The sequence below is a fragment of the Acyrthosiphon pisum genome, chromosome A1 (genome assembly GCF_005508785.2).
Source record: "Acyrthosiphon pisum isolate AL4f chromosome A1, pea_aphid_22Mar2018_4r6ur, whole genome shotgun sequence".
Lineage (NCBI taxonomy): Eukaryota > Metazoa > Arthropoda > Insecta > Hemiptera > Aphididae > Acyrthosiphon > Acyrthosiphon pisum.
This window is the reverse complement of record NC_042494.1, coordinates 44,166,980-44,193,200: the sequence shown is the minus strand read 5'-3', so window position 1 is coordinate 44,193,200 and position 26,221 is coordinate 44,166,980. Positions and strand designations below refer to the sequence as shown.

The following is a 26,221-nucleotide window of genomic DNA, read 5'->3' as shown; positions in this document are numbered from 1 at the left end:
ATATAACAGTATAGACACGGAGTGAAATTTTTATGTGATATGTATATTACAAAGGTACATTATATTTCGTTCACATTGAAAAATAAATAATATATATTTTATACGAGTATAGTAGCTAGGAAGATTCTGAACGCTGATGTAAATACGAGAAATTTTATTTTTAAATTAGAAAACTGCCAATACCATTGTACACATTTGTCATTGTGTCGTATTGAAATACAGTTTTATTGTCAAACAGTAATTGTCTTAAAAATCGTATTGCCCAAGAACTTTATTGTTGTAAGACTCGTATTGTCACTGCAACAAACACGAGTTGGAACTGTATTGTCTTACGTACCTATACGTGTTCACCTTTGCTGCACAAATTATTCAAACCAGAACAATATTTGCAGAGACTGCCTTGAGTTCGCTCTCTCACGATGCTCGATCAATATATTATGTGCAATATTGTGCTAATAACTACACGTTTTTGTTCGATTTCGTAAAAGCTGGTACGTTTACAGCCGTACTGTCTAGCTAAGTAGGTAAGACCGAATAGTCTGCTTTAAAATTCCATACGCAAAACAGAAAATCATTAATACCGCGTTTTGTATACAAAGGTTAGGTTCATAATAATTTGCACGTATATATAATTCATTCATCTATTATGACGGCTGGCCATCAATAATTGAGATATAGGTGGTAGCCCGAGGTATAACTTTAAGGCAGCATTAAGTTAAGAATACAAAAATAACCCAGATAAAGAACGGTAAAGTTAAAACCTGGCCTAGGTGTGTTTCGAATTGTGAAGGTCATAAGCGCGCACGTGTACCTATATGTGTATTTAGGTTCAAGTAATTACAGAGCGCTATACTTGTTCGAACCTTGACAGAGTTTGCACACAAAAGGACCTCTAATAAAACATTATACGTATGTATATTGTCTAGTATGCATAATGTGTATAGGGTAATCTATAATTCTATAGCTATAATATTCAAGGATTTATCAAGAATTTTCTCGCCCTGTACAATCAAATTTTACCATCCCTCTATACAATCGGATTTCCAACTCCTCCATACATTTTTCATCATTTTATAATTTCTCTTTTTTATTTCAGACAAATGACAGTCTCATTTATTTCTATAACCTATGACAGCCACCACAAACCTATACCTAAATAATTGTAACTAAAAAATTTCATGAGCCAAAATGAAATTATTGCTATGTGAGCCGCCATGCCGCTATGTGAGTCGCCATGTCATTTTATTTCAGACAAGTGACAGTCTCATTTATTTCTGTAACACATGGCAACCAGCACAAACCTATACTTAAATTATAACTGAAAAAAAAATATTCGATTTTCATGAGCCAAAATGAAATTATTGCTATGTGAGCCAACATGCAGTAACCTATTACTTATATGGGTTGAAAAACGAAGCTATAAACACTGCCCGAATCTCGAAGACATAGGCGCAAATCGGAGGGACTTGGGGGAAGGGCTAAGCCCCCCCTCAAAACTTAGCCGCAGCCCCCCCCCCCCCCCCCCAAAAAAAAAAACAGGACACACAATTTTAAAATGCTATATTGCAATGGTCTGCTTGCCTTTAATATATTCAACCCCCCCAAATCAAAAGTTGAAATTGCGCCTATGCTCGAGGAACATATTGCGTGCATAGTTAGGTGGCAATAGGTTACAAATATTGTATTAAAAAATCGTCTTTACCTTAATAGAACTATAATCAATCATAACTATGAATACTGTATGTACATACTACTATTATAATATAATCCACTAATAAGCCACGAATCTTGTCTGACATATTATAATATAACATCATATTATAACATATATGTACCTTGGACTGGTCCTGAGGTCAAAATCTCGTGCATGATACCCTCTTCTGTGGCCACCCTGTAAACGGGACCGACCCGGTGGAGTCGAGTTTTGGTCGTACGGTCGTTATTGGACCTCACACGACTCGGACACTGCGCCATAGTCTCTTTCTTCTTTTTCGGCACCGCGCACGTGGACATTCGGCCTTGCCAAGGGTAACATTCCTCTGTGATCAGTCTGTGCAACACCATATAGTGGTTTTATTGAAAACAATGAAATTAATTCGATTCATATAATCATATGTCATATGATATTACGCGCAAGCATGCCCCAAATTAATTCCACTATAGAGGTCTTGCGATTATGGGCCTCTGTCCATGGAAAAAAAATACTAATAGGTAGTTCTGTTTTTATCGAAGATTTGAAAATCGCGTAAAATTGGTGTAACCAATTTATATACGTATAACTTTATATAATTACTTTACTACGGTCGTCAAAATTAAAGTAAAATACTAAAATGTTACTAAAACTCAAAAAAAATCTATACTTATTAAAATACGTATGTATAAATAGATATAGGTACATTATACACATAAAATAAATTTAAAATAATAACAAACCAAAATTAATTTTCTTTAATATTATACTGGTTTCGGTTTAAGATATTTAAATAATATGCAAAATAATAATAATGAAATCGTAAAATGTTTTAATGATTTTCATTCTATTATTCATAAAACTACCAAGTTTAGGCTGACAATAGGTTAGGCGACCCCCTTCCGGCTTCCCGTTTCATCCAGACTTGTTTGGTTGCGCGTAGTGTTCAGAACTCACCCAAATTTCCTAATCCAATTCCAAGCTCTGGTCAAATGGCCGCCTTGACATCCTTGCTGGTTGAGATTATTGCACGACAGCAGGTGTTGCGGCGACAACACGTCGCTGATCGCGCGTTTGCTCATGATTCCGAAACGGTCGGTGGTCACCTGGACCGTGGTTATGGCCCAGGACGCGCCGCACCAGCCCTGGTCGATCGGGCTCGAGATGTAATTTCCCCAGACTTCGCGGGCGTCGTAAGACCGCCGCAACTTACCCCGCTGGAACGCGGCTTTCAACGGCTTCATTTGCAAAATCTGAACAATACGTTAAAATTCAAAATATATATTATATATATACTATATACGCCTCAATAATTACACTAGTGCTGGACGAACTGCAGTCGCATCACTTACAAAACATTACAATATATTATTACTACGAGAATTGTATGAAATAAAACAGCGTGTAACATAATAGGTTGACCGTAACTAAAAAAATGGTGCATACATTTTAGCCCAACCCATTTTCCCTAATAATTCCCGTATCATTATAAATGCACCACCTCTGATAAACTTGACCGATTTCTCGGGATGTCATAATTTTTCGATACTTAATATATTTAGTCTTTAATTTTGGGTTACCTAACAGCATTTTAAATTTTTTTAAATTTAAACTTGTCGTAAATATAAAATATACCTAATTAAAACACAAAAAAGTTCAATCATACGCGGATACGTGTAAATTAGATTATATCACTATATGTACAGTTAAGTATTATTTTTGTCTGGTGAAATAAAAACATTTTTAGTCCTGGATTTTTTTCTACTCAATTCAAAATAGGCAAGAGAAACCGGATTTACTTGTACGACGGTATAACAAAATGTGTGACGATTTTTTATCGGAGTTTTGAGACGTAATGCCCCCCATGAACGCCAAAATGGACAATTTCATATTAAACAGGAGCATGGTAATTGGTGTCACCCTAAAATTGTTGTACGCATATAAGAGTATTAATACTCGCTATTAATGTATAGATAGGTATATATTATGAATTTGAGAACGAGTCCATTTACATATATCATAAATTATTATGATTCATAGTATTGTTATTACATCGGGCACAAACTTAAGTGCAACTTTCTAAGTACGACTCGATGTGTTACACACACCTTTCTCTTGGAATGCAGTGTACCAAGCCGCAATTGTAGTCCCTCGTCGTATCTTCTGCCCCAAAATTCGCTGTAATTTCCAGCTGACCATCCGAACCGGTTCGCTTGGTGCCTAAGCGTATCCAAAATGTACGTGTCGACGAGGCACTCGTTGGAGCTGCACATCATCTGTGTTTTGCCGTTGGATTCTTGACATCGGCTACGGTAATTATTTGAAAACTATTATTTATTTATTTATTTATTCAAAAATACGAAAAGTTAGTCCTATTACAAATTAAGTATCCATCTAAGTGCTAAAAAGTTGTGACATCTATTTAGTAACAGCTAATGTAGGTATTATATAAAATAGAAATAGAAATTACAAAGATAGATATAAAGAAAATAATCAAAAACAAATGTATTGCCTGTAGTTCAGAGTTGAGAATAACATTTTTATTGGAGACCAATATTTTACTAAATAAGGTTTGGATATCTTATATTAAGGAACTGTATTTTTAAGCGAATACGAGAGAGAATTATAGAGCAATCAATAACCTCGAATATTAAATTATGTAAGAATCTTAAAAACAGAGATGAACGAATCATGTCATTAAGTGGAGATAAATTAAGAAAATATTGGTACGACCCGAAAGTGGTTGGCACTGTGGCAGTGGGTCTAAAAATGTTAAATTGAAATAAGACATAACGTAAATAAGGTTCTACACCGATTCGATGGCTTCGTCTTGCATTATTAATCGGAAACCCAACTTGGACCTAGCAGTACATATATAATCTCATGTCTATTATAGTTATACATAATATATATATTATAGTTTCAAATTTAATTAAATTAATTTTTTTTAAATAATTTGTGGAATCTGGGTTTTGTGATATGAGTTAATTAATTTAAATTACGAACAACTTTACTAACCATTCGTTACAATTGATTTTGACCGTTTCTCCATACTTATACGTCTGTCCATTGGCGTAACAATCTGTAAAAAAATTTAGAAAATAGTTATTACTTAAATGGTTGGTTATTTTTATTTAATTATTATCACATTATATTAATATGCACACTGTAGGTACAATGTTCAATTACGTCTATAATTATACTTTTTTTTTATAATAAATTTACAATCTATACTACTTAGCATAATAAGTATATGTGAAAAAAGACTGAAAAACATGGTATACGTGATTAAGAAGTCACCCGCAGGCCACTTGTGACTCTTTGCTTGAGGGGTGATTGTGAAAGATAAGGTAATAAGATATTATGAAAGAGACGAGTTAGAGTGAGTTAATGCAACAGATCTTTGCACCATCTCCTTTTCAGTCGGCAGCGAGGATTAGTAAGGATCGTTAAGGTATTTAAGTTACTGGTAAGTGGGTTATTACTTATTATGGTTTGCCAAGAGTGAGAAGAATTGCTCGTAAAATATTACAGATGCTTCTTAGATCGTTTTAACATGTACATCATTGTAGAGCGTTAGATTTGAAATGTATGGTGGAGCATTAGTAAGTTAACGTATAGAGTGATGTTTTAATAAGTTAGGATTTTGTTTAGATTCGATTTTCTTGCAACACCCACACAGTTGAAGACCGTAAGTCCAGATTGGTTCATTATTAGGACGTTGTTCATGTATTAATTATTATTTTATGTACGATCGTACACCAGGCACCTACTGTATATATATATCTCGTACAATAAGCTTTATGTATATAAACTCTAATAGTACCTATGACCAGGTAAATTCATGAATGCATTATTTCGTGTAGTAAAATATTTGCATTCGGTTTCATCACACATCGTGTATTAGTGTGCGTGTATATACAAATAAATAAAGATACCTATATTATATGGTTTCATATAGGTATGACTGTATGAGTAGGTAGCTTTTAGATTGAGAAAATCAATTATTTTTATTTCCGGAAATCAATTAAATTTTTAAAAAAAGAATACAGTTAAGTTAGGTTAGGTTAGCAAGGTTAATGGAAATACAAATAATAATTGAAAACAACATTATTAATATATACAATATAAAGGATGTATAACGGTTTCCTGAGGAGTGAAGACTACCCAGCTGTCAGTGAGCCCCAAACACTTAAATATAGTAACACGGATAATAACTATATAACATTTGTTCTTAGTTCATATTATTATCTATAAAGTTTATTGTCATCATAATAATATTATCATTGTGTGTGTGTTTATTATTGTAGCGTGTGCATAATTTGTTTACATAGTGCACCGCGTCCGCTCGTCTGCAGTGGTGATGCGAAATTTATCTCAATACAATAGAGTATGATAACAGTTGGCAGTTTATTACTGAACACATTTTTATACTCTAATCCAAATTATTTGTGAGTAATTGCAGTGCACCATGAACGTAATAGCGGTATTAATTAATATAATATTATAATAAACGTCAGGGCTTGAAACCGATTTTGAATACCGGTTATAACTATTAATCGAAAAAAATCATTACTGGTAATCAAAATCTGAAAAAATAAATACCTATAAGCAATATCCGAAACCAAAATCGAAATAAAAAATAATGTTTTCTGTTTCAAGCTCTGATATAGGTGTTTCATATTGTAATATCGTGCATTAGTATTATATTTATTATAAACATTTATATTATGTATATTACGAAAATATGCAAAAGACTGTTTTTGTTATTTTATTATTTCTGTGGTGTGGAACACGGGTTGATCGAGGTGCAAGGGGTAGACATTTTTTGAAAAGATTTTTTTTTATAAATGTAATATAATATATGCGATATTATATTATGAAACATGATCGATAAATTAGGAGTGGAAAAGGAACGACATGAATTTGTTGACCCGGGGCGTTAAAATCTATACCTAACACGATCCTCAAACAGCGTTCAACAACTGCAGGCAATATAATAATATTATCATATTATAATAAATGTTATTTGAACCCGTATTTTCTTTTCACGTTGCAAAATAATTGTACAACGTTATTACAAGTTTTCGCAAGTGAATGGACGTGAAACAGCTGGAGGAAATCAACAATATAGCACTGTAGGACGTGAAAAATTCCGAAACAATAGCTGTTGCGCACAGGATGAAGAGAGTATAAATTGTATAATATACGTATATTATGTACACACAAAGTACACGGCTACACGCATTACACACGATACACGTCGATGAGCAATACAATAATAAGTAATAACGATAATTTGATCATGGTAGAGTGTGAATTATCATAATAATATTTAGGTGCGTATTGGCGAACAATAATAATTAAAAAAAAAAAAAACGATGATAATTAAATAGTTTTACGTATATTATTTACGTATATTAAAATAATAGGAACCTAGGTGGGCATTTGTACATCGCAGGACCTAATTGGACGTTATCTGTCTATATATTTTCAGTAAATGTCTTACATAACCTATAAAGGTCTCATATTACTCTTTTGAATCCACCAGTGATTATAAATACACCCACCCCCTTATTTGTAGGTTGATTTAATTCAGGTTAGGTTAAGTCGAGTAGTACATAAATGGGAATTGCCCATTTGCTCCAAAATAAAAATGATACGTATTCATCAAGAGCCCTTTTGTGCCACACTATTTACAATGTAGTTCGCTATACTATACATAATACTAAATAATCTGCATCATGTTCATGCCATTATTATAGGATTTTGAGGAATTTTCGACAAAACAAACAGAAACTTCATTTGGATTGATTCCAAGTTCAGCTAAATGGACACTTTAACCACTTGTTATATTTCTAAGCTAAAACTAACCCTATAGTGGCTAATACTGGCTAACGTGTCACAGCTATATAAACTATAACTGCAGATAACACCATATAATTGTTTTTAAATTTTAATATTTGATATGCACTGCGCAATATTAGTATCGTAAAATATATACACGCAGGTATTTTCGTGTTCACCAATATAGAAACGTATCAGGACGTTAAAATTATCGGGCTGAGTATTCAATCGACTATTTTTATTGCCCACCTGTAATCACCCGGCTAAGTTAAGAGTTTACAACGAAAATGCTAATCGCGGACCCAGTTTACATTTACCCTTTGTATGATATTATAATATAATAAACATTGCAATATATTATGTACCTGTGTAACTCAGCCGTCAACAGTTACCTGTATTATGAGATGTCGTGATGATATATAATTAAATTAAATTGTTTATAGTGGCTGGGGGCTAAATGACGCATTGACGCCAAAAAAGAGGTATATATCAACCCAGTCTATTGCATGCTTGCTATACATGTTTATTTATGTATATTATATACATTTATACAATAAGGTTAAGTTGTGTTGAGATAGGTCTGCTCACTTTTGATAGGCGCTGGAGGCAAAGGAACATTTATGTGTTTACAAAAAGGCAAGAAGTCGGGACAACAGTCTTCGGACCGGGTGTGATTGCAAAAGTCATCGCAGTAGCACAACGTGTCCAGAATAGGTACGGTACAGTCGTCCTGTCGGCCTTTGCAACAACCTCTTGGCCTGGTCGAACAGTACTGGCCTGCCAGGTCGGGAGCGTATTCGAACGCCGCCGCGCAACCCAACGCCACCACCATCATAGCGGCCACGGCGGGCGTCGTCGTCATCTGTAACATAATAAAAACCCGAACGTGTCAGACAAATTATTATTTTTATTTATTTATTTTTGTTATTAATTAACCCACGACAACTTGGGCCATTGGGTGGTTTTAAACTGTGGGGGAGGGTACTATAAGGTGTAAACATGTGTGTGTTGTTTTGGCAGATTTTCAAGTGGGCACCCGTATCTGCAATTCCCGGGTGGGGGATGGCGGCACTTGTTCTCCGGACACCGTGACTTGTCCGAAGAAAAATGCCACCCACGGTCGAGGTATCGAACCGGCAACGATGTGCGTCGAAACCGACGCGTTAGTCCGCTCGGCCACTCCGTCCCCCGAATTATTATTATATTAGCTAAAAATAAAGTATTAAGTTCTAAATATTATATAAAATAATATGTTACATTTACATTTTTTTACTTGTTAAAAGTCTCATCATTTTTTACCTATACATAGAATAATGACATGATTTGATTTTCTTTAACACGTAAACGTGTATTATCAATCATAATTCAAATGAATAAGGTAGACAGTTTAAAACATATTTTATAACTTTTAATTGATATCATGATGTACTACATATTATATAAAAAATTGGTACATAATTATAATAATAATGCTTTTCTTAATGACAAATCTATATAATAGTTTTCATTCTGTACTATAATAAAATATAATAACAATATAAAATATCCAGACTGACAAACCATCTCCGTTCAGAATCGTTTTTCGTATACAATTATATGATATCATTGAATTAAAATTTAATACAATCCATTATACAGTGACCCACTTGTAACCTACTGTACAGCAAAGCGATATCCACTTACCCGCTTTTTTTGGTTTATATAACAAAACTACATTTTCGAAATTTAGCAACCAATCTTGGACAGTCAGACTTTTTTTTCAACACGTACGTACAATAGTATTATGTTTATACGTAATTCAGTAGGCAGTCGTCTACGAAACAATAATAACTAGAGTGGTATTCAATATTTTATTTAATGATGCTATGATGTGTATCCGTCAATGTTTGTAAATTGACAATAATTATCGTTCAACATAAACTGAAGTTGTTGGAGCATACTTATATGAGCTTAATATTACTGGGTCATGGTCAATTTCATAAATTCGAACTTTTATTCGCCAAATAATTTTTTTCTACCCGATGATTCACATGACTTAAACGCACCCACCCGAATAGCCAACTTTTCACGTACACTGAGTATACAAATTAATTTTTATTTATTTTTAAATCACTTATAAATAGGAAAATGAGTTTAAATATTTAATATAATTCTTTTTATATATTATTTATAAAATTAATATGTATTTATAGGTTTGAACAATATATTATTCATATAATTATAAAAATATAATTAAACCTTAAAGATAATGACCCAGTTATGTCACACACAAATAAATATATGTATATTACTATGTATGGCCACTTAATTTTCGAATAAATGACAAAAAAATTGGAAAAGTCAAAAAAAAACTCTGTTAGAAAACTTTCAGAAACCACTACATACCCCGATACCAAAAAATTCATATTATATAACGTATGTCGTGTATATTTAAACTTAAAGATTATCTGGCTAATTTATCGTTAAATTTTACTTTATAGTTCCATTATTTTTAACTATTCCAAAATATTCCTTAAACAATGAAGAATAATGATAATATTATACCTACCCATTAAATTATTTTTCACAACATAATTATCTGCAGGAGCAGGAAGTTCCATCGTCAACGTATTACCATATTAAATTAGTTTTTCATAAAAAATCTCTTTACTATTAGGTAATGCTCTATTAATTATCATTTTTTGATAATCAATGATACTACACCAAAATGGTTTGCTGTACGTCTGCCTAAAATATAAAAGCCTATACACATTACACCTTCTAAAATAATTTTATGTGATACATTTTTTATATTTAACTTTTATATTTTATCATAAAATTATTAGTAGGTATATTATTATCTATATTATATCCAACCTTTAGTAATATACCTACTATAAAAATGAAAACAAAAATATTTCGCCATTTCTTGAGTATGATATTAGGTAAGCTTATCTTTTATGAATAACTATAAATACAATATAACGAGGAATAAAATAAAATATAGTAGTTAAATAAATGTTATTACATATTATATACCTACCTACACGAATACGTATATAAATGTATTGTATATGCATATTACTCATATTCAAAAATCACAGACTACCTCTACCTCTAATAATTATTATTATGTATACAGTCATCTCTGACGTAGGTTTACATTGGTTTTATGCTCGTATATTGTGTAAAATAACATGTATAATATATACTTAATTTGGCTGCAAGTTATACGGCGTAAACATTATATACATTTAATATTTAACGGCTCGCGGCACTTAAGATAATGTTTTATTGTTATACTAAATGACATAATACCTACTTGCATCGTTATCACTATAGGTACAGTGTATCCAAATTTAATTTTAACGCTTTATATTTTTACTGGAAGACCTTTAATTTGAATATGTTTTAGATTCTAAGCGGAGCAGCATTTTGATTATTGTGTTGATCTGTGTACGAACATTTTCAGTTCCCAATTTTTTTAGTTTTTTTTTTTCTATAAATGTCAATAAGGCTCCCAACATAATATTGTTACAATGGTAGTTGAAAAATATTAAAAATATATAGCTATAATTTTTTTTATAAGTATTTAAAATTCAAATTTTGGCAAAAAACGTAAAAATCACGAAATCGTATAAATTATTTTGAGTGAGAAATTGATAACATTTTTTCTATTTAAATATTAAAATATTTGAAAATGTAAATATAAGATTCCTCATAAGTTTGTTTACCTTTATCCAAAAAAAAAATATCAACCAGAAAGTCAAATTAAATTTTTATGAGCGTTTGAAGTTAAAATTTTTACCACATTGGATATTCACTCGATTTCTCATGTAGGTACCAATTTTCTTATTTTGTTGTAAATTAACCTAATCGTAAACACTTGAAATTTACACCGTATGTTTATTTTATCAATTCTTATACTTGATATTCTCAAAATACCTTGACTAGTTTAGAGCTGTACGGACATTTTGAATTTTGAATTTTTTTAGTTTTCTTTTCTATAAATGTCAATGAAATATTATTTGTTTGGTCAAAATCCTTGGAAATGTAATACAAAGCCATTGATGTATTGTTACATTAGCAGTTGAAAAATATTAAAAATACATAGGCAACTTTTTTTTTTTATAGACATTTAAAGTTCGAATTTTGTAGCTAAGGATTGAAAATTTAAAACGTAAGTAGGTTATTCTGAAACTGAAATATCTAAAAAATATAAAAAGCCGTTTTTTTTTATAGTTATTTTATGTTAAAATGTTGACGAAATTACACATACGGTTTTAGTTATTTTTTGTAATTTTGTAATAATTTAATTTTTTTAAATTTTTTTAAATTTTTTCTTAATCTGCAGTAGAGGGAAGTTACAACCATATAGACCTTATATACTAGTAGGTATTAGGTACATATATGGTTACAACACGTCAACATGCATTTTAGGAATAATCAAATTTGTATCACTTTTGTTTGAGGACAAGCTCAGCACACCAAGAATTTTTTTCTTAAATGAAAATGACAAAATTGAAGATTTTTGATAAAATTAAATGTTTATATTAGTTTCTATTCAACATAAAGTCAAATGTGAGCCACTTGAAATTTTGATTTTTATAATCACTTTTCAGGGTTTCAAATAGTAAATGAAACAATAATAATTATATTATAATAATAATTGATGTACTACTAAAAATAACCAAAGATAAGTATACTTGATGTATGTATGTATTTTCACATGTTAAAAATTCTAAATAGTAATAATTGCAAAATGTCCATTGTCCATACATTAATCATAAATATTGAATAGGTATTACATATTTGGTTTTTTACATTGTTTGATGTTAACAGAAAAAATATGAAAGTCATAATATTTTAACGTTGTATTTTAATTTCAAACGCTAAAACATAATTAAAACCCATCAACCATATTATTATAAAATATCTACCTAACCATCCTAACCGTTATTGTTTTTCGACAATCGCATATTGTAGGATTAAGTACCTACAAATGGATACGAAAAAAGTGGGCTAACTGATTATGCATTGTTTATAACTTAAATTGTTTTTTTTTATAATTATTATAGTTATTGTTATTATTTGATCTGCCTAGAATATTGCACACATATTATCAATATAAATTAAATAATTTTAAATATTTGAATGTTCTGATTTATTCATAAGTAAGTAGGTACTTGAGAACAATATTGGTTATCTGTCTAGATATATTATTCAAACAATTAATATCAAATTCTATCTAAAGTAAAATAAAAAAATGTTAGAAATACGCATTAAAATCTCTTTAAATTCTCATAATCTCATTTTAAAAGTGGAAAAATAAAACAATAATATTATCTAATATATTATATACTTACGACATTTTTAGATATTTTGTACTAAATACTTTTGAATATTGATTTAGAGCAGAGGTAGGCAACCTTATTAATGTAAAAGGCCAAAAAAATAAATATACATTTCAAATTTGTATCATTTTATTTTATTTTAAACAAAAATGTATACTGTATAGTCATATCGAATTGAATTTATTTAAGTTGACGACTGTTAGATTTATTAATTTAACATGGTGTCTACCAACAAACAAGTTTTAATCCGTCGTTTTCAATCGATACTATCTCAGTTGGCAGTGTTTATAAAAATCATAAATTTTCTTCGTGGGCCGGATAAAATTGCTATGTGAGGGCCGTACGCGTTGCCGACTCATGGCTTAGAGTGTAATGAACTTTAGGAAGTTGGAATCCAGAAAAAAATTTGTTCAAATATATTATAATATTATAATCATGCATAATATCTCTAAGGAAATAATCACAATAATAACTGCGTGAAGTATCCTATACATTATAAAATAACGAAAAAGTAATAACCGATTGATAATCAACGATAAAACCTTCCAAATTCAACACAAAAACAAGCCAATTAAAATAGCTTTCCAATGTGCCTCTCGTTGTGTTAAAAAGACATCGACTTTTTAATACCATACTTATTCTGAATAAACATAACGTGCAAACTGTGAAGTGCAAATATTATCCAAGACGCCTATCGTAGGCTATTAAAGTGATATTTAGATATCCATTGCGGTTTTGTCGAGTGTCGCAACTCAATCATCATTCTTATTTTGTCTAATAGGTAGATTATGAAATTAGTTTTCCCAATAAAATTGCGTTATTATACTACCATACCGTCGTTATCCGATTTTTTTTTTTTTAATCTCCTGATAATTCGATTAAAATCGTTATTAGCGTCATTGTTTCAAAATTTTAACCAGCTCCACTGGCGTTAAATGTTCTTTGCATATTTTATGTTGTATCTATACTAAGGTTCCCCAATCACATATTTTACAGTTTATTATACACATCTATTATGAGATAGATTGTTATTTGTATTACTCACCGAATTGATGTCAAATCGAACAGCTTAAATAACTTCCAATTATTAAAAATCTTTATTTCACGCACGCATACACACAAAAAGCGCGCCCGCTACATACACACGGACACGCGATACACTACATAGTAATAATAATTATTGTATGATGCTATAGATGTAATCGATTATGTCTCCAATTTCCAGCCATGACGATAACAACCGTGATAATATTATAATATATAACTCGTGGCAGAATAGTCGACTGTGAGATGATGCGCGGAGATATCGAAATATAGTAACGATATTAATAGTATTTTGTATTATAACAGCGACGTCGTATAAAATGAAAAAATAAATATGAAAAATAAAATATTCAGCGCGGTCGTTTAGGCGGATAGTCTTGGAATAGACGGCGGCGTCGGCGTGGAAAGTGCAATAATCGTCAGATTATGTCCGTCTACGAATGACACACATATACCTCTCTATTGTAAAGAAGATATAATAATAATATTATATTTTAATAACATGCGACGACGAGCGCCATTGTTTGCTGACTACCTCTTAAACACATTTTATAGACGTTGCGTGGTCGGCGCCACGGCGACAGCAATATCATTATTATTAGCAAGTCAGTGTTTCGGAGCAAGACTACGACGTGTCGTTTGAAAAGAGTGTGAGTGTTTCGTGTTACTCTGATACCTAGGTATACATCGGAGGGGTGGGATTATTCATCCGTCGACGTGTTTGAAGCTAAGACGCATCGTTTTTATACAATAGGTATTATAGTTATATATTTTTTAAGTCGTTAAAATATTATGCAAAAGTGCAAAAATATGTAATTATATAATGTTGTTTCTAATATTGTTAGGTTAGGTTAGGTATTTATCACGTTTTTAAATTTTATTTTATTACCAACAGAACTCTACACTCACATTTGTCAAGTCTATAATATTATCCTTCTAAGTTAGGTATATATTATCCATTGACCTATTACTTAACTAAATATTTTAGTTAATAGGTCTATGATATTATCCCAACAAAAACACTCCATGTAAAAAAAACGCCAAGTATAAAAAAAAGACTCTAAGAATTGTGATATAGCTAAGTCTTTGAACTATATATAGATATAATTTATGTTAAAATAGTCTGCTAAGTAATTTAACTTAGCTTGATGACTCTAAAACTTTAAGACTAATTTAATTCATTTGCAACAAAAATAAAGGCATGTAATTGGCACCATCGTAGGTCAAAAATAGTGTAAAAATTAGTAGTCGACAATAGTGTGTAATTTGCACCAAATTGAGTATCTGTGTATTCGATTAATCGTCAATTATTGTCTATTTGACTGACAATAATTATTGTTTATAATATTCTCAACCATGTTTTTCCAAATTTCCAGCGGGTTATTTGGACGAGGGAGCATATCTAAATGCATAATACCATGTTCTCCTCAATCAGCAGCCTTGCCGTGCGAACCCAAAGTCACAGTTGTGTTAATTTGTTGACAATCCATTATTATGTTGAAAATAGTCTTTATACACAATATTGTAACACGAGAAAATTGAAAGTTAAAACTGTTTAGACAATCCTATGATAAATAACATGCAATTGAATTCCATTGCAACAAAATATAATAATAAACGACCAAAATATTAATTTCACAATTACATTTGTTTATTTATTTATTTTAATTTTATATGTATAATGTATAAAGAAGATTAATTTTTATTTTCAACATATACCTAACAATAAAAAATAAATGAAAACAATACTTTTTTAGGTATAGATAAGTATAATAATAATTATATTTTAATTTAAATACAGAAATGTTTGGATCTAGCGTAAGAATTACTTACGAGGAACCTTAAATTTTAAATTTTGAGTAAGTACCTACATGAGTATTAAAAATGTTATGGGTTTTTAACTAGATAATTTTTTTGTAAATTTCTAATTTAAACAGCTTATAAAAAAAATATTGTGACTATGTATGTTTGTTAAATTATACTAATTAGTATATTAATAACACATGAAGGACCTTGTATTACATTTTCAAAGATTTTTACCTTACATCACATTTTCAATCGACATTTATAGCAAAAAAAACTAAAAAAATATAAAATATAAAATGTTGCTCAAAATGCGTCAAATATATTAGAAAAGTTTTGTTTTTATTTATTTTAGCTACGTAAGTTAGTTATTAGCTATTATTATGTATGCGTGTACTCTGTCTAATTAAAATTTAAAGTTTAAAGACTATTTAATAACATTCTTCAAAATTGATAAATCAAAAAATAATCTTTTGAGACGTCCTAGATAATATTTTAGATTCTGATCAGAGCGAAGATTATATTGATTTTATAATGATGTGTGTTTTTTTTAATTTTAATTTAAAATTTTTTTTGTGTCTGTCATCACCTTTTAGGACAGTAGAAATGCTTAGATTTTCTTCAACATATCTTTTCTGATAGGAAAGTGAATCTAGTTGGTACTTTGGGGGGTCAAAAATTCCTAATAGCTTTCGAAAGCGCAGGAAAAACGGGATTTTTTACGCAAAATCGGTTTTCGACAAAATCGATTTTGGGTTTTGGTGTAACTCTAAAACAAATTACTGTAGATACATGAAATGTTCACTGGCTATTTATATTAACATAGGGCTGACGGTATTTTTGGTATACCGTACATACCGCAGTGTACCGGTCTTTTTAAATTATTTTGTTAAACGGTATACCGTAAAAACCCGTCTAAATGGTATAGGTATATATTATTTTGAACTACCTACCTATAATATATAATGGTAATATTTTATTTTGTGCTAGTGTATTATGTTGTATTCTGGTATAAAATATTACTATATTAGTAATACAAAGTAAAATGTGGGTCATTTAATCATTGGTGAGTGAATTTGATATAGGTGCAAAACAAATTGGCAATGTATTTCAAACAAAATTAATGTTTAAAATACAAAACTATTATTTTTTAAACATCTATCTCTGTCAGAACAAATACCATAAAAACTAATCGTGACCCGTTCAGTTAGACGATAGAAAAAAATAACTTATTTTTGTCCGATAAAATAAACGTCCTTCCCCCCAGTCTCGGTGTATAATAATATAATATAATAATATGCGTTCGACCATTATTATTATTATTTGCGTAATAAAACCATGCGGATGTTTTAGTTTTCGATTAAAAAAAAATAATTGTATTTATTTCGAATTAAACATGCACCGCGGGTTGCGATAATAATTATTGCACTGCAGCAACGACCCAATATAATATTACTATACGCTATAGTGACTGCAGTTATCATATTATTATAGTGGTCTTAAAGGCCTCCGTATTTCACTTGTCGCGGAAAACTTCCAAGATCGCGTTGATTATACAATTTATTATATGTTATTATTAAACAGTAGCTAGGTATAATAGGTACTAAGCGTACACGCCTTGTTTAAGTTTTCGATTAAAAAAAGTAATTGTATTTATTTCGAATTGAACAATTTACAATATGCACCGCGTGTTGCGTAAAGTAAACGTTAATAATTATTGGACTGCAGCATAACGCTATAACGACCCAATTTAATATGACTTTACGTTATAGTAACTACAGTTATCATAGTGGTCTTAAAGGCCTCCGTATTTCCCTTGTTGCCGAAAACTTCCACGATCGCGTTATATGTTATTATTAAACAGTAGCTAGGTAGGTACACTTGTTATGCGGCCAGTTATTTTCCGTATGACGGTGTTGTTGTTTTTCATGATATTTAATTTATTATTTTTTATTCATCACGGTCTCATAACGATTATGGTCCTCGCGATGGGATTAAAGACAAGCAATAACAACAGTTTGCCCTCGCACATGTGTCACACAAGACTCGCGAGATTTCTCGCCTCGCCCGCATGTACATAATATGCCATTCCACTGTCGTATAATTAAAACACCGATGATAATATTCAAACGGACGTGATACGTACAATATATAGTTAATGAATACTGCACATTTTTAAATACGTGTTTAACAGTCCAGCCGAAGACTATATTATTGACGACATTCCTAAAAAGTTACAAGTACCAAATGACTATCGATAGTAAAATGAGATTATATTTTATATTTTATGATGCCGAGTAGGTACGACGTATTTATTATGCAAACTAGAATTATAATACGCTTATTTTCAAATAATAATAATATTTTGGACTGTCTAGGACATATAAAATTGAACATCTGCATTTTAGAATCAAACCGACTGCTATAGATCTAGAAAAAAATTATTATTTTATTTACCAAATACCTACTCCAATTTACAGTCAACTTGCGATAACTCGTAGTTGAAGGGAGATACAAAATCGTTTCGAGATACTAACTCGAATTGAACCTAACCTAACTTCAAGGACATAAAAAAAATCAAGTTGTCTAGTTTTTCGAGTTCTCGGGACTCTACTGTATTATCACCTTTATAACTACGGGTATTATATAATATTATTTATTTCATTTTGTCTACAACATTTATCTACGTAGGTATATATATTTTAAAACAATTTTGTTTTATATATTATATTTATTAAGTAAATTGAAATGACTTAAGTATCAAAGATTATTATTAATTTTGTTCTAGAGGTTAAACAGAACAATTCGTGTTTGATAAAACTGAAATCTGACACTTAATAACTCGATAGGTTTTCCTTTTCAGCTGAATTGATCACATTGTTCGATTTAACGGGTTTCAATATACCCAATACCAAACAATATGTGTTTGAATGGAGTTTGACATTATTGGTTCTATATTATTATTTATTATACATTTCCACGACCGATTGCTTCGGATCGTCGATGTCGTGGTCATGCATTACGATTTTATTATATAAATCATACGACCATGTATGAATTAAAAAACCGTAAACATTTTTATAATCCAGTAGTATACGACCGATTACCTTTTAAATTTAATTGTCGCTTGTATCCGTTTGTTTAACGTTTTCACTTTTCCGTCGTGCGTTTGTGACCTAAACTCCACAACAATCGTAGCACACGTTATGTTACTATATAAGTACAACATGTTTTTAATATTATTATTATTTACATTGTTTATTCTAATATTGGCGGTCGCACTTTTTAATTACAAAGGGTATTGTAACTGCTTTCGACTGTCACGATAAGTTTGAAATTTATCTAGGGATCGGTATATTATTTTAATGATCCTGAATAATTGTGCTTCGGTAGCTCGATTCTACCGTGCATTGTATTAAATTATAGTTTTCCAAAAAGTCTACTGCGCAGTATAATTTTTTAAGACTTACTTTCGATTATATATTATTATATTGATTTAATTGATTTTTAAAAAGAAATCAGTATTTCGAACGCTGATAAGTGATGAATATTAAAAAACAGATTTGAAACTATATAGTTGTATTATATTTTTCATCGTTTTCTGGGAAACCAAGCTGTGAATCTCCATAAATTATTCGTTATCACACCTACATATTCATATTAGCATTCCCATGTACATGATGGTTGTCAATATTTAATGGCTATAACAATAATTATACATGATTTATGGGATACACTAAATCCATAAAATCTCGGAATCGGCTTTTTTCCTATGATAATATATTAATATATTTTAGTTACGATTTCGATTCTTTTTTACCACTGCAGATAATCGAAGAATTGACGTGACCCATCACATAGTTTTCATATAGATAGTGCAGTGCACACACATTATTACCATAATATTATACGCATAACTTCCTGCTTTGCGTACTTCGCGTTTCCGCCGTACACAGTTCCTAGTTATGAAATACCATTCTCGGTCGGAATTCCAAAACATAAACGGTTAAATTAAACAATAATTCGTCTGGCGCCAGAGATACTATAGTAAAAAAAAAAAATAATAATAATAATAATAACGGTACCAAAAGAGCTGTGCTTCAGAAATCGAACGAAAGAAATAAAAACAATCAATAACAATGATTTGTATGCCATCATGGTTGCAGCGGTGTGTTCAGCGGACGATAATATATCATTATTACCTATTACAGTATTATTATATTACTTAGACACGCGCCCATAAGCGGTTGAACCTACGAAAATCAAATAGGAATGACGGCCGGCTGGAACCCGCCTGTTTAATAATAATATATATATATTATGTATGTGTATATCTATATAATATATATATATTATATTATTATATATAGTGGCGATGTATCATATTATTATAATAGTCGCGAGCTGGCGTCAGAGGTACGCCAAGGTCGTTAGCAGACGCATATGTAGGTAATATTATTTTAATGCGAAATACAACGTGTACCTATATAATGTATTCACCATGGCGTGTTCGGTGTTGTTATTGACGCGAAAAAATATGTGCATTGAATGATGGGTTAGAGCAAAATCAGGTTGAGATATGTATTTTATATAATACAGTTAGTAGATTATAATATTAATACAATACGCCTTCAGATATCGTAAATATCAATACACCGCAGGTATAGGTTAGTTATGTATGTTTCATTTTCAACTTTTTGTCTCGAGTACACAGTTATTTTTAATTTACTACAAAAACCACTTGATCCACTTGATTTTATATCTATGTAAACTTATAATAAATCATTTTTTGAATTGAATTTTTTTCACTATATTTGACATTTGTGAACTGTAAATGCACTGACAGAAATTTTTTTGATTTCAAGTCCAATTCAGTATATCACTGCAGGCAGGGGCCTAATTAAGGGGAGGGGATGAGGGAGATAGATCCTCCTCAGAGCCTTAATAGTATTATATATTATATTATATACTCACCAATGTATACTTGAAAATTTAATATTTTGTGTGTAAAAAAAATGTATATCCCCCCCCCCCCCAGGACAAATTCCTAATTACGCCACTGACTGCAGATAGGTTTTATGTACACCTTCAGTCATCGTCCATCGATCCATAGATATTATTTCTAAGTTATTAGTAGATGAATAATTTTTCACTTTAAAATGTAGGTCAGCATCATTTAGACATATATTTGGTATGTCACTGAACACAAGTACACACACCTACGCAAAAGTTATACTTTTAGAATAAAAAAATCAATATAGGTACTTTTATGCTGTACAGTGTCAATAATAATATCTTTAAATCAACAAGTCAACGACTCTGAAATCCAATAAGTTATATAATAAAAGTTCAGCTATAAGTACTATCCAACTATACTAAGACATATACTAGTGTATAACGATGATACAGCATGTCGATATCTTTAAATTATCAATGTTAAACTGTTGTCAATGTGCATATAATAAAATATACCTTTACCAACATAACTCATAGTGTAATATAATGGATTTATGAATATTGCAGTGAAAGTAAAAGGATATAGCCATATAGGTATTAACGATGTACGAAGTACGAACAAATTTTAAAAATAAACGCATATTAATATGACTCTGTTACAATTGTTACTATCTGCTACAATTTTATTCACAAACATTACAAACTGTAAACAGAAAATAGAAATAATGATTCATTCTATATTATAATATATTATAAAGGTACAATATAATATACCTACCATGACATTAAACTGTGCTATATAATCCTTATTTCCGTATAAACAGTGGGTAACTTGGTTTATATATGAAAATATCAGTAAAATTAATAGACGATGCTTCACAGGCATTTGTTGTGTCCGTCTTACATTACAAATTTTACGCTCAGCAGATCACGTTTAGCTCCGTTAGTTTAAAAAATAAAATTATTTGATCTCTTATAAAATGTAAAGGTAAAATTATTATTTATTATCTAGGGCATCTCGTAGGCTTTTTGTTATATTTTAATTTTAAAGCGAGTAATCAGTATTTTAAGATGTAGGTACAAACAATTTACAATTTTAAAATACTCATAACCCGCTTTAAATTTAAAATATAATACAAATTCTAAGAGATTTCCTATGATCTTACCTTTAAATTAATTTATAATATAATAATTTATATTAATTAATTCACTCAATTTTTTAAACTAACGGAGCTGAAAGTGATCTGCTGAGCGTAAAGTTTGCAGGTATGTTACTCACTTATAAGACGGAGACAACAAATTTCCGTGTAGCGTCCTCTTAATTGGAATCACACAACGTTAATTATAATACGTTTACATAATAGGTAATATCAAACATGTCTTAACGAAAAATAAAATAAAGAGAAATATATTACACTGATACAATATCGCCGTTACGACACGTATCGATAAACGACAATTTATTATCATAATATTCTATTACTATGTGAGTAATCGGTTTTATAAAATCTGGGACAAAATTAACCGGATATATCCTCCCAATGTGCGGCAATGGGAGGCGCACAAGACAAAATCCCCCAAATATAATTATAAAATCATAAAAAAAAATGGGAATTTCGTCCATTTACCGATTTGATATTATAAAATGTTTTATCGTGTTGCGAGTGAATTCAAATTAATAATACCGTGCTCAACAAATCTGGGGTCGGAGTGCACGCATGTATTTACGTTTTGATCTCGTATATATTAATAAATCACCTACAGTGATTTGTGAGCCATCAGTATATCGTGACAATTCAAGAACGTTCGGAATAAATTAAGACTTGCAAATAGTTAGAAATTAAGTCAATAGCTGCTGGTTTTAAATTTCTTTGAATGACAAACATATTGAACACTTAACGGGCTACGAATTGTTTCATTAATGGGTCGCATTACAAGCTATATGATAACATTATATATATATTATGTCATATTATATTGTGTACGCTATGATGATATACATTATGCGTTATATTTATGGCTGCGCTTCAACCGTAATGTGCAGAACAGAAATCATATAGTTAATTACTTTATTAGTAAGGTACCTCTATATATTACACTATATTGGTGTCAATGTAACGTGGCCCACCCTTGAACTTGCGCGTCAGCTTGTGATCGACCGCGACGTACATGACACAAATTGACAATACTATTATCACCGCTTGTGGTTCTCATTCGACTGCATCACTCTGATTGAACTGTTGAGAAGAGGTCAAAATCGAGAAATTTAAACGCGATCGTGTAAAACTTTTAATATCACCAGATATTTTGCTCAACCCGATTCGAATATCGTCCAGACGAATTGAACTCGCGATAGAAATATTATGTAAGAAGACGCGACGAACATCGATAAAAACAAAATACGGAATATTATAATATAAACACTGCCGATAGTATATACCTACTTTTGTAGAATCGATCAATATTATCGATTTGAGTGGTTATATTATATTTGAACGGATCGTATGAAATAAATATCTTCTGCAGTCGTTTCAACGGATAATATTTTTACTACAAATTTATATCATTCGCATAGGTTCTTATTCGACAGCATCGCTCTTATCGAACTTTTGAGAAGAGGAACAAAATCGGGAAATTTTAGCGTGATCGCGTGTAAAACTTTTAACTTATCATCAAATATTATGCACGACCCGATTCGAATATCGTCCAGACGAATTGAACTCGTGATAGAAATATTATGTAAGAAGACGCGAAGAACATCGATGATAACAAAATACCGAATATTATAATGCAAACACTGTCAATAGTACACTTTTGTAGAATTAATCGACTCGAGTGGTTATATATTTGAACGGATCGTATGAAATAAATATCTACTGCAGTCGTTTCGAGGGATAATCTTTTTACTATAATAATATCATTCGCATCGGTTTAAAGTCAAGTCGAGTTGAGAACGAGACAACAGCGATAAATTATCTTTTACGAATGATAGGTAGATATTACATATTATGCCTATATACCTACCATTGTAAATTGCGCGTTATAGTCGTTTTGCATAATATGGGTAGGTTCGTTTCGGTACACAATACGACAACAGTCAAATATTTATAATAAATAACCCGTATGTATAATAACGATGATTATATTATAATATAATATGTTAATACGTATTTATGTTTACAATATTAGTATATAATATGTTATATTGACTTAGTGTGAGTCCATTAAAACATTTTAATATATACGAGCGTATAAGATGACAAGACGAAAACGGTAAAATACAAATAAGTTATGTAGTGCTAGGAAGGTAATCACTTTAAAAACAAAAAAACTATCATTATTTGCATTATTCAATTTTAAGTGTTCTCATGACGTGATATGGATGGGCAAATGATTGAAACTTACCGTTGTATACATAGGACTATAGGAGCACGCCGTGACTCACATAATGTGATTTTTACGGCTGGAATTTATACGATGATATTATAATTACTTAAGCAGTAAAGTCTCTGAAGGTAATGATGAGAATAATGCAAAACACTGTTCGTAAAAAATATTTTAAGACGTGCTAAACTCGAACAGTATACCTATATGTATATAATGAACCAAATTACTTTTATTGTTGTTATTTTAACATATTCAGCTATATTAACAACCTTGTAGGACTATATATTTTAACTATTATATAGTATTATGTTTAAAATAACTTATGTTGTAGAGATTTGAGTATCTACGACAGCCACTTTTGGAAAAGTTTAACTTTTATGAAAATATTTCGAAATGAGTATTTGATAAGTATAGATGAGCAAGGTGGAGAGGCACAGAAATACCTACTCCGTAAAATGTTGGTCCACCACTCCATTCACCATAACGATGAAAAATAGTAAAAAAAGATAATTTTTTTTCAATATTGTTGGTTCGCATTGTTTGCACTGATATCAATGGATAATTTATGAAAAAATAATATTTTAACTTTTTGAAATAGGTAATGAGTATATATAGGTGCTAAACGGACTACCTTGTATACTTATCAGAAATTCAATTATATAGCCAGTTAGTTGTTCAAAATATAATGATAACACGCATACTCGTATAGATATATTTTACAGGTTTTGTTTTCAATATTCAATACAAAAAAAATGTCTTGTCACAATGGATTTGATTAACAAAATAAATATAGATTGCTTTAAAATCAATCAAATTAAAATCTATGACTATATTAATTATATTGAATACATTTCAGACATTAACAAGAACGAGGGCCTATTCTACTACATATTAAAAAATATATGTTTAATAATACAGTTTCTAAAGTAGGTACCTGGTACACGTAAGTTTTTTATTTAACGGTTTTGACTCATCCTGAGGAACTAATTAAGAAAGTCGAAAAGACATATTCTGTATGATCAATAACTACAAACTAACACAATATTAAGGTTTTTTCGTCTTCTGACTAAAACGAGAAAGTTGGAATTGAGCATTATTTTTCCTTATGAGTGTATCACTATTATTTATGAACAAAATGTAAAACAATATTCACTGCAGTATGGTAATTTTTATTATTAATTTTCTTTGATTACACTCCTTAAATTATTTCAAATATAAGTCAACTTTTATGTATATTTTGGTCAAATTTAAAGAATTGTAAGAAGTATATATTTGCCATTCTGCCATAAAAAACAATTACAATTTAAAATGAACAAAATATTATATTTTTTCTCCATTAGGATATGATCTTATTATACTTTCTGTATAAGATCGATCAAGTTTTAAATCAATTGGCTGTGTGCCGAATCGAAAAAAGTTTTCCATTTTTTATCACTCCCGGGTGCAGATGCGCGGGTGGTCTTAGAATACACAGCGTGATATAATTAAAAACAAATTTTAAACAACTACAAAAAATATTGCTAGCCGATCGCATTCCGTGGCCCACACGTCTGTCTCATCATAATATTATATTTAATCAAACGACGTAACTCTTTTATTGGCACCTGTACAATGACGTCCACAGAGATTATATTAATAACGAGGGGGAGAACAAATACGCTGCTTTCTTTAATAAACCGGCGGGATATTAATATTATGTTATATTATTTTAATATATTGCTTGTTTTGCCCCGAAGGTGGTTTTTGGTTTGAAGACGCGCGCGTATACAATTTTCTTCGTCCTTGAGACATATTATAACCATATCATATTGTACTTATAAATAGGTATACAATGTACATAGCCAGCGCGTAGATAGGTACATAAGGTCACTCTATCGCCCTACTGCACGCGACTAAACAAAGTATATTAATCATCACACGAATTATTACGGTAGTTATAGGTATATCGTTGTTGTTATATATCATCATGGCCGATATTAGTGGTAGTGTGGGGGGTGAGATGACTTGGGGGTGGGGGGCTGAGTATTATAATATGCTCATTACACCTATAGGTACCAGTGTACCACTGTGCTATAGCCACTCGCAATTATTTATTTAAACGAGACAATTTACAGAGTTTGACATACTAAGCAATTTGACCATAATAAAGTACAAAAAAATA

At 30.6% G+C, this 26,221-nt stretch overlaps 1 protein-coding gene across 4 annotated transcripts in view; it reads right to left on the bottom strand.

Moving 5' to 3' along the window:
• LOC100160079 (tubulointerstitial nephritis antigen-like) overlaps window positions 1-26,221 on the bottom strand; it is a 42,894-nt gene that overhangs the window by 2,773 nt on the left and 13,900 nt on the right. For 3 of the 4 annotated variants that reach the window (XM_016804843.2, XM_001942871.5, XM_029487105.1), the window contains 5 exons: window positions 8,126-8,399; window positions 4,709-4,772; window positions 3,799-3,997; window positions 2,648-2,943; window positions 1,836-2,050 (listed from right to left, as the gene is read on the bottom strand). In XM_016804843.2, coding sequence (XP_016660332.1) covers window positions 1,836-2,050; window positions 2,648-2,943; window positions 3,799-3,997; window positions 4,709-4,772; window positions 8,126-8,399 — 1,048 coding nt within the window. Of the gene's footprint in view, window positions 1-1,835; window positions 2,051-2,647; window positions 2,944-3,798; window positions 3,998-4,708; window positions 4,773-8,125; window positions 8,400-13,915; window positions 14,383-26,221 lie in introns of those variants that run through there. The other variant, XM_003244863.4, reaches the window with a different exon arrangement.